Source organism: Haematobia irritans, chromosome 3 (assembly GCF_050003625.1).
Source record: "Haematobia irritans isolate KBUSLIRL chromosome 3, ASM5000362v1, whole genome shotgun sequence".
In the NCBI taxonomy this organism is placed as follows: Eukaryota; Metazoa; Arthropoda; class Insecta; order Diptera; family Muscidae; genus Haematobia; species Haematobia irritans.
The window spans coordinates 7,417,224-7,428,015 of NC_134399.1; the positions used below are offsets into that span (position 1 = coordinate 7,417,224).

General features: G+C 31.5%; 1 protein-coding gene across 1 annotated transcript; it reads right to left on the minus strand.

Annotated features, from left to right (window-relative positions):
• Positions 1-516: 516 nt before the first annotated feature.
• On the minus strand, positions 517-9,868 carry LOC142230751 (uncharacterized). Its single transcript, XM_075301378.1, has 5 exons — positions 8,393-9,868; positions 7,406-8,278; positions 6,048-6,100; positions 1,939-2,072; positions 517-569 (listed from the first exon to the last, which is right to left on the minus strand). The coding sequence occupies exons 1-5, from the start codon at positions 9,866-9,868 to the stop codon at positions 517-519; spliced, it is 2,589 nt and encodes an 862-aa protein (XP_075157493.1).
• Between the last annotated feature and the right edge of the window lie 924 nt (positions 9,869-10,792).

Consider the following 10,792-nt stretch of genomic DNA (forward strand, 5'->3'; position numbering starts at 1 on the left):
AACACATTTGACGGATGTGATATGGTATCGAAAATTTAGATCTACAAAGTGGTGCAGGGTATAATATAGTCGGCTCCGCCCGACTTTAGACTTTCCTTACTTGTTATAGATTAACATTTAAGTAGCATTATTGACAATTGTTATTAGGTATTCGTTTCCATAACCAAAGCTATTTGTGGGCTTCAGAATAACCTTAATTAGAAGTCGGCTTATTGTATTATTACATTTTTTTATTTTTTTATTTTTGAATTCTCCTGTATTTAATCGTCGAAAGACGTCTATCGATTTTGAATAAAATGATCTCATCTTTAGAAAATTTTAATTTGTCCTACTGTGTTCCGGTTGTTTATATCGTCTATGTCTATGATTGTTTTTTTTTTTTTTTTTTTTTTGAGGCTATGTGTTAGTAGTGGCTGGGGTATTGTGCGGCCTGTTGGCATGTTAACCTCAAAAAATACATTTTCTGTTGCTACATTTTCGCTAGAATTGTTGCTGACGTTGCTGTTCTTATTGTTGTTATTCTTGTTTCATGTCGTTGCTATTGCTATTGCTATTATCATCGTTATTGTCTTTGGCATAGAAGAAAAAAAAAAAAAACAACAAGAAAATTGCAAATCTATCCAAAAATGGAGTGGAGGGAAGGAATTGGGAACAGTGTAAACCCTAAAAAACAAAGAAAAAAGAACATTATCGTAATGAATATTTTTGTTGTAGAGAGCTTGAAACCTAACCTCCAACACCCACCACCCACACCTCAAACACCCATCCCACACTTTAACAAAAAAACACCATACTCCTTCACCAATTTGGTATAACCACACGAATACTCAGCAAAAAAAAAAAAAAAACAAGTAAAATAATTTGTCTTCCCTCAATTAGGTTGATGTTTTTGGTGTTGTTATCTATCGAACATGTTTGAGAACCGGCTTTTGGTTTAAGACCCACTTTATTTGTATTCGTTTCGAACCAAAACACAACAAAACCATGGTGTATTCGTGATAAATACACACACCCACAAATGTATGTATAGGTGCTCAGTGAGCAAATAACTGTCTATATTGGGGACATTAAGGTATATCGGACAAAGATATATTAAAGGAAAAGATTTCACTGTAGTTTGTAAGTAGATAATCCTGGGTTCGTATCCAGAACCCATCATAATGTGTAAAGTGTAAGCGACCTTTGGAGGGAATCAAATCCTTGATTCCCTTAATCAAATTCCTCAATTTAAAAAAGGCCATATACCTTCAAAAATCGTTTAGTGAAATGGCTGGGCGTATAATAATCAGGTACACCCAATTTCAATCGGATCGGATAAACTTTCTTCCTCGAGAAAGGTCAACAATTCAACTCTGAACATTTTATCAGCTGTCAATAATTGGTTACTAATGGGTTAAACGGCTACATGTCCCGCCTGAAAGTATGCAAATATCTCAAAGAAAAATTCCGCTAAACACTCCCCTGATTTTCAGCTTCGGCTGGGGTAAGACTCATGGGGCCAGGTTATGAAAAGCTTATGGTCTAAGGAAAAATAATGGTGATGTGTAGAGGAAGAAACGACTAGAGAGACAGCTTTCCTCCAGTGTAAAGGTGGGTACTATGTTCGGTTTTCGAGTTGAAATTTTCGCGGTTACTTTATAAAAACAGTTCAATATAAAGCAGACAACATTAACTCAATTTTTGCGCAGATTCTTGTTCCTCTAACAAGTCTTTACAGGAATATGTTTGTTTTCATTTATAATTTTAATTATTTCAGGAAATGTAATCGGGAAAATATAGTGATTTGCAACTTGAAAACCTAACACCTTAAGGGGAAGAAAGGAAACGAAACTCACGACTAGAGAGACAGCTATCCTTTAGTGTAAGGAGCTATGTGTTGGAAATGGAAACTCTCCTCGAATGTAGGGAGTTATGTGTAGGGGATTAAAGGAATCTTACGTTTGGAGAGATAGCTCTCCTCAAGTGTAAGGGGGAAATGTGTAAAGGGGAAAGGAGGCTTACGACTAGAGAGACAGATCTCCTCCAGTGTATGGTAAGAGGAGGAATGTATAAGTGGAGAAGGAGACTTAGGACTAGACCAGAGCCATGGGAAAAATAAAGGATGGCAGCAAAGGCTGATGACTAGAGAGACCGCTCTTCCCTACACTGAAAAAAAAAGCATACTCGGTTCCAAAGATTTTGTCTTTACTTTAAAAAAATTGGTATAGATTCCGAGCCAAAGAAGCGGAGAATACAAGTAAGGATACTTTTAAGACACAATTCTCTTTTAAATTTAGGTTTTGTGTACTTGCTTCTAGGAAACACATTTTAATTTTTCGCTTTCTCAGATTTTTTTCTTCATATGCTATCAAAGACCTTTAAAAACGAGTTAACGGCAACTTTATTTTCCAAATTGGGACTCGACTTCCAGTAGAAATGCTATGTTTGAAGTAAAAAACTTCTTTAAAATAAAGTTTTGAAAAACATGTCCTTTGTAGTCAAGATGCAAAAAGACAACAAATTTAAAGACAATTTCATTAAATTTTCTGAATTATTAAAGTCAAGTTGACATTAGCCTATAAATTCTTTATTTCATGTTAAGATACCCATTTTTAAGACGAATCACTTAATTATAAGGACAATATGACTTCATTGAAAAGTTTATCGACTTTTGGACAAGGAAAATAACTTTATTTTAGAGAAATGCGTCTTCTATGCTAAGCAAAATTTGTATTCGTATTTTAAAGACATGAAATCTTTGACCTCACGACAATATTTTTTTTCAGTGTAGTTAAATACAAAGTCTAGTAAAGGTATTGGTGGAACTAAAGAGGCGGCTCTCCACTAGCAAAATATTGGGAACTTGAGAGATCCCACTCCTCATGTTAGCTCTTAATACATACTATATTCTTAGAAAAAATTACGTTCCAAAATCGTGAACGGACGGTAATAAAATGAAACGGAAACGTTCACGAAAAATTAAAATGGAATGTTCACGGTTTCGTCCAAGGGCCCTCACGATTTCATGAACTGTTCGGTTTTCTTTGGACATGAAAAGTCTTAAAATATTTGTTACGACGTTCTTGTGTCAACTTCGTTGTTGGTGTAATGTGCTAAGGTGACTGTGAACGTGTATGGAGCAGATAATTCAGGTTCGAGTCACGGAAGCGGAAAATATTTTTTTATCTAATGCTTAACCCAACAAAGACAAAATGTTTGGTAATATCACGAAATACAGTCGATTTTACTACATTGCCACCTGTCACTATAAATGGATACGACGTGGAATATGCCACATATGCTAAAAATTTAGGTGTTATCTTTGACAACAATTTATCTTGGAGATTACAATAGGAACTGTTTATAGTATGCTTCGGGCTCTATGGTCTGTCCAGCACTTCATACCGACTGATATCCGTGAGGTGATTGCCAAGTCATATTTAGTTTCTAGAATAATGTATTGTTGTGAGCTCTATGCAAATTGTGACTATGTACATAGGAGGAAATTGCAAATTTTATTTAATGATATATCCAGATTTGTTTATGGTGTGGGACGTTATGATAGTATATCTACTGTTTCTTCTCAATTATTTGGTATGACCTTTAAAAATCTGCTTGATTATCGACCTATCCTTTTGCTACATACAGTAATCAATTCTGCCGAACCTAACTATCTATTTCAAAGACTAAATTTTTCTCGATCATCTCGATCAAAAACTATTGTTCCCCCAAGGACACGGTATATGATATCTGATAGACAGTTCTTTGTGTACGCAACTCGACTATGGAATAATCTACCTACTCATTTGAGAAATATCACTAATCATCAACAATTTAAGAATAGACTGAAAAAGCACTTTACTTTGATGTAATAATTACAATTTAAAATTCAAATTTTTTTTAATACATTTTTGTAATAATTTTATATATAGAGAATTTTACAATACAATAACTACATTTTTAAGTTTAAGTATAAAATCACTATATTAATTAATATTTGACACATTTCTTTATGTAATAACTTTTTATACAGTACTTACTATAAGGTTAAACTTGCTGTACTGATATGGAAAAATAAAGAATCAATATCAATACGTTTTCACATCATGAACGCTGGTTGTTGTTTTAACAACGCATGGTGCCATTTTATCGTTGTTAGATTGACACCGTCTGTTCTCCGTTTGACACCACTTGTGTGTTGATTCATGAAGAACTGTTCGCTTTGAAACGTGAACGCCTTTCTCTACTAAATAAAAATATTCCATACACTATTTATCGCTTTGCTGCTAAATCCTTGATTGCCTTTGGCCATCCTAGCCAGATCTCACGAATTGTTCCCCTTTTATTCCTTTCGGTGGCGATGCCTTAGTGATCATCAGGAGCGCTTGATTCTTACACACAAAAATTTTTTTTTCTGATTCAATCACGAAATTAATTGATCCAATTAATTTTTTAATTGAAATGTCTTTAAAAAATTAATTGAAGGTCAATTAAAAAATTAATTGATCCAATTAAAAAATTAATTGATACTATTAATTTTTGTGATCGATTTTTGTTTCAATTAAAAAATTTGTTGATTCAATTAAATTTTTAATTGAATATTATTTTAAACTCAATTAAAATTTTAATTGGAAATTTTTTCGTGAAATTTTTTTCTGTGTATGGATATGCCTTCAGGGCCGGGATATTTTTTATCCTTAAGGATTTTGGCAGCGAAGTGCAATTCATTCGTTGTGAACAACGGCATATTTGTAGGGGGTTCTGTATCGATTTCGTCTTCTATAGTCTCGTGTATATGAAATAGCGTGGCCATAATAACATAAGAGGTACCATTTTCTATAGAAATAAAAATTTAACAAAATATTCTACAGAAATAAAGTTTTGACGAAATTTTCTATAGAAATAAATTTTGCAAAAATTTTCTTAGAATAAAAATTTTGATAAAAATTTCTATAGAAATAAAAAATTAACAAAATCTTCTACAGAAATAAAATTTTAAACAAAATTTTTATAGAAATAACATTTTAACAAAATTTTTTTATAGAAATAAAATTTTGACATTTTCTATAGAAATAAAATTTTGCAAAAATAGAAATAAAATTTTGACAAAATTTTCTATAGAAATATAATTTTGACAAATTTTTCAATAGAAATAAAATTTTGACAAAATTTTCTTTAGAAATAAAATTTTGACAAAATTTTTTATAGAAATAAAATTTTAACAAAATTTCTTATAGAAATAAAATTTTAACAAAATTTTTTATAGAAATAACATTTTAACAAAATTTTTTTATAGAAATAACATTTTAACAAAATTTTTTTATAGAAATAAAATTTTGACATTTTCTATAGAAATAAAATTTTGACAAAATTTTCTAAAGAAATAAAATTTTGACAAAATTTTCTATAGAAATAAAATTTTGACAAAATTTTCTTTAGAAATAAAATTTTGACAAAATTTTCTATAGAAATAAAATTTTGACAAAATTTTCTATAGAAATAAAATTTTGACAAAATTTTTTATAGAAATAAAATTTTAACAAATTTTTTTATAGAAACAACATTTTAACAAAATTTTTTGTAGAAATAAAATTTTGACATTTTCTATAGAAATATAATTTTGACAAAATTTTCTATAGAAATAAAATTTTGACAAAATTTGCTATTTTTGAGTAAAAAAATCTTCAAAATGCCGATAAATTGGCGGCCCTGTTAACAACTATCTAAAACAAATTGCTCCATAATATCTGGTGTCTTCAGGGTTTTATGTCTTTGGGTTGTATTACATATGCACCATACCACCCTCAATGAATTTACATTGTGTGGTAAGTGGTGTTTGAAGCTATAAGAAAACATATTAGCTTCATATACCATTGCAATAAATTTAAGTGTTAGTCTCCTGTTTTCATTGTTGCTGCCTATAACTTGACCTCAAATATTGTAATTTATTGAATTTTAAATAGAAATTTTGTTTAAAGTTCTTAGGTTTTTAGTATGATTCACGTCCAGTTGGTATATGCACATCAAAAGGTTGTACATACTGAAAACAAAACTTTTGGTAACTTTACCTAAGTTTTTTAGCGAAAAAACTGGATGATTGCTTTTTTGTATTTGGAATACGCTATTAAAGGCAATGGGAAGATGTTAATGGAGTATGCTATTTACATAGAAAACGTATAAAGTGAACTTTAAAGAATGTTGAGCTGAGGGTTGCCTTGGCAACTTGCTCTTTATTTGCCAAAGTTTCTTATGCATTTCCTTAGAAACCTAATAAGGAAAACCCTAATAGTGTTTGAATGAAATATAAATCGATAATGATGCGTTATGTCAATCAATCTAGGAGACATCAACTACGATGAACTGAAGGTGGTCTAAGTAATCTTTATTGCCAGGATTTTGGCTCCATTATTTTTTCGTAAAGGAATTTCACCAGACAATAATCCAAATCGATTTGAATATCTGGTATTATTTGGAGAAACCTACAAACGTTATTGTAGCTAACTATTTCATCAATATATCCCATGACAAAAAATGCAATATGACATTAAGGAAATCTGTCCAATAAGTTCGAATAAATAGCATATTTCATATATCGCCATCATAACAGCCTTCTCACGCAGTATGAGCTTGCAGGTAGCCAGATCATACAAACAGATTCTGCTCATCCGTTTCGCAGTTCCCTGCTATGTTCCTGTGCCCAGGCAACCATATTAGGTGCATATTGTACAACTCAGCCATCTTGATGAGAGATTTGGGACAGTCTATTGCGTTTTTGAGTTAAGGAACACAGAGTCCAAGATTTTTATTGCAGGTTGACTGTCAGAGTATATATTTATGCCAGCATTTGTTGGAACATTACTTTTTAGTCGATTTGCCACCTCTATTATTGCTAATATTTAAACCTGCTATTTTAAGTTATTTATTTATTTATTTATTTATTAAATTTCTTTGTAAACCTAACACAACAAGAACTAAATCTTATCAGATATGTGCTAGGTTAATTTGTTGATTTAAACAATATCAATCGGTGGATTTTACAAACGAAATATTGAATTATAACTATATATCTATACATACATTGTAATTATGAAAATTAATATCAATTACAAATTTTAATTAACTCCTTTTTAAATGTAAAAGCGTTGCTAATTGTTTGGATATGGTGAGGTAGTTTGTTCCATAGACGTATGGTTGGTATGAAAAATTGTCTTTCTGATATTAGACTTTTAAATTTTGTTTGTATAATCTTCTTCCCTCTGTTAGATCTGGCAAACGATAATTTTTCATATAGATTTCCAGGTTCTTTGGTGTAAATTATTTTATGTAAAAATACCAGGTTTTTATATTTCAGCAAGTTTTCAAAACTAATGTTGAATATTTTGAATGCGAATTGCGAGATTCTTTCATATTTCCTCTTGTTAAATACATATCGCGCAATATTGTTGTAGGTAGTTTTTAGTTTAGTAAAGTCGGCATAGCTACAATTGGAGAATACTTCAGCACCATAAAGCAATGTTGGTATCAGATATGTTTTAGCTAGTAGCATTCGAATTTCGAAAGGTGTTGCTGATTGAACGATCCAAAGATTTCTTAACATCCCGTACACTTTCCCAGCTACTGAGTTAATGTGATTAGACCAATTAAGTTTTTCATTGAATATTATTCCAAGATTGGTAGATGAGGGCACATATTTTATGGTGTTGCCATTTAACTTTACTTCCTGAGCAGGAATAGGACAAACCCGTTTACTTATTATTATGCATTTGGATTTATTTGGATTAATGCTGAGCCCATTATTTAGAGCCCATGTATTGATACATTCTAAGTCCTCATTTATAGAATCAACAATCGTGGAAAAATTTTTTTCAACAGTATCACTATGGAATAGCTGGACATCGTCAGCGTACATATGTATTTTGCAGTGTTTGAGTACATCTGGCAAATCATTTATGTATATGCAGAAAAGGAGGGGACCCAAAGTAGAACCTTGTGGAACTCCTCTTGTTACTGCTCTAGTTTTTGAAAAGTTGTTATTTAAACAGACCGTTTGTGATCGGTTATTCAGGTACGATGCAATGAGACGACATGCAGAAGACGAGAAGAAGAAGAATTTTTCAAGTTTTGTAAGAAGGATGGAGTGGTTAACCATGTCAAACGCCTTGCTATGGTCAAGTAGAACCAAATATGTTATTAGGTTTTTGTCAATATCTTTCCTGATTTCTTCTGTAACTTGAATGAGTGCAGTTGTACAACTTCTTTTAGGTCTGAAACCGGATTGCCATGTTGATAACAGGTTTTTCTGGACGAGAAAACTTTCAATTTGAGAGTATAACAATTTTTCAAGTGCCTTTGACATAAAAGGTAATATTGAAATAGGGCGAAATTCTTTGTTGACTTTTGGAATTGGAATTACCTTTGTAGTTTTCCATGATAAGGGAAAAGTAGATTTAGTTATTATATTATTGAAGATATACGTAATGTGCGGTATGAGTGTTGGTAGTAACATTTTTAGAAATCTTGGGTTTATTTGATCCATTCCAGTGGCATTCGATTTTATTGTTAGCAGATTATTCCAAACTTCATCTGCTCCAACACAGCGAAAGGTGAACATGTTTTCAATAGGAACATTGCAGTATTGTTTGTATACATTATCTCCATGATTTATATTATTGTCCCCAACAAAGCTATCATTTAATTTATTCAAATCGATTTCTAGGTGGCTATCTGTACTATGATCTTTTCCAATGCCAATGTTTCTTATTTCACGCCATTTTGATTTACTATTTAGCGCAGAAGAAAATTTGTTCTTGTAATAGGAGGTTTTTGCATCTGCAATGTGTTTTACAACGTTTTGGCGATAATATTTGTAGGTAGAATGTAGTTCCGGTGTCTTAAACTTTTTCCATCTATGGTATGCAACATCACGTTTGTTAATAAGTGTTTTGATTGTATCATTGAACCATGGTTGATGATTATGTTTGACTATTTTATGTCTAAGAGGCACACACAGGTCGAATAGGCGATTAATATTGCTTTCTAAGAAAGATATTTGCTCATCAATAGATTCATATTCATAAACAGAGTTCCAATTAGTATCACAAATAAGATTCTGCAAAAGGTTATAATTTGTGGATTTGTAGTCTCTGTATCTGATTGTCTCAGTGGCAGTTTTGTTTTTAAAGTCGTAAGTTAGTATAATAATATCATGTCTTGAGAACATTGCACCAGATAATTGATCATACAGCAAGACTTTTGATCGATTATTAACAAAAAAAAGATCTAATAATGTATTGGCAGTGTTAGAATAATGTGTCGGCATATTAATATTCACAGGATATAAGTCAACAGTTTGCATGGCATCAAGTAACACATTTTCTTTAAAGATGTTGCTATTAAAATCTCCAGCTATAATTACATCTTGGAATTCAATTGTGCTTATTTCCAAAGTTTTCATTAGAGTATCTATGTTTACGGTACGATTAGGTCTGTACACACAGCCCACAAGTATTCTGTTATTCTCAGGTGATTTTAACTGCAGGAATATAAATTCGATTTGACTGTCAGCATCAGATTTAGTAATTAGGCTGTAATTGATACCATTTCTGACAAAAATACATACGCCTCCCCCATGTGTCTTCCTGTCGGCACGCACCAAATTGTAACCCGACAATTTGTAGATACTGTCACTAGTAGACTCATGAAACCAAGTTTCAGATATACAGATTAGGTCAACGCCAGATGAAACAAAAATATGCTTAAATTCATCAAACTTATTGTTTAAGCTTTGTGCGTTTAAATGTATAATTTGCAGACCTTGTTTTTGTTTCGATAAAACTCTTATCATGTTATAAGTACTATCTATGGAACTAAAACTATTATCACAGGTCATAAGTAAACAGCTATCACAGCAAAATTATCACAGGAAATATAGCAACGCCATGAGATACAATTTATATCAAATTGTATATGGAGAGGTTTTAGTAAAAGGAGTTTTACATATATTAAAAAAGTTGTAAAAGAATAAATATTAAATAATATGATGTAATAATTAAAAATAATTTGAAATATATTGAGTACATTTTTTTCTCTCAGTGGGCTAAACATTACATTCAGTGACAACGCTGCAAGTTTTATCATTATTCGACATATCATTCCGCAGAAAAAACTCATCTAATTCCTTTAAGGACATCATTCGCATTGTTCGATCGCTGTCAATTGGCCTAACATGTACGTGCCCGCGTAATGTAAAGGCGGCAGCCAGTCGTTTGTTTCGCTTGTATTTCAGTGCTGCTTGTAGTATTTTAAAATTGTTACTTGTAAGGTCTTCGTTGATATAACAAGGCTTATTTGACCGAAAGCCGAAGCAATTCAGGGTAATCGGTGATTTATTTTCGCGCTTATATTTAGCAACAGAGCGCAATACATAATTTCTGTCTTCAGAAGACATGAATTTAATAAGGATGACACCATCAAGGTTATTGGGGTGTCGTTTGTTGTTCAACCTTCGTATTGTATTGACAAAGAGTTGTTTCATATTCAATGCTGAACAAAAGTTTGAAAACAGTTCGTGTAAATTCTCATTATCATAAGTGGGAATACCGGTAATTCGCAGGTTTGCAGAAACGTTAATATTTTCCTGGTAGTTTAATTTGGATTTTAAGGTTTTTATTTCATTTTCCATATCATTAAATAGGTCGTAAGATTGGTAGAATTCTTGATGCTTTAGTAGATTTTGCAAAATATTCTTCTGCACCTAAGAGGTACTTCTATAGAAAAAAAATTTTGACAAAATTTTCTATAGAAATAAAGTTTT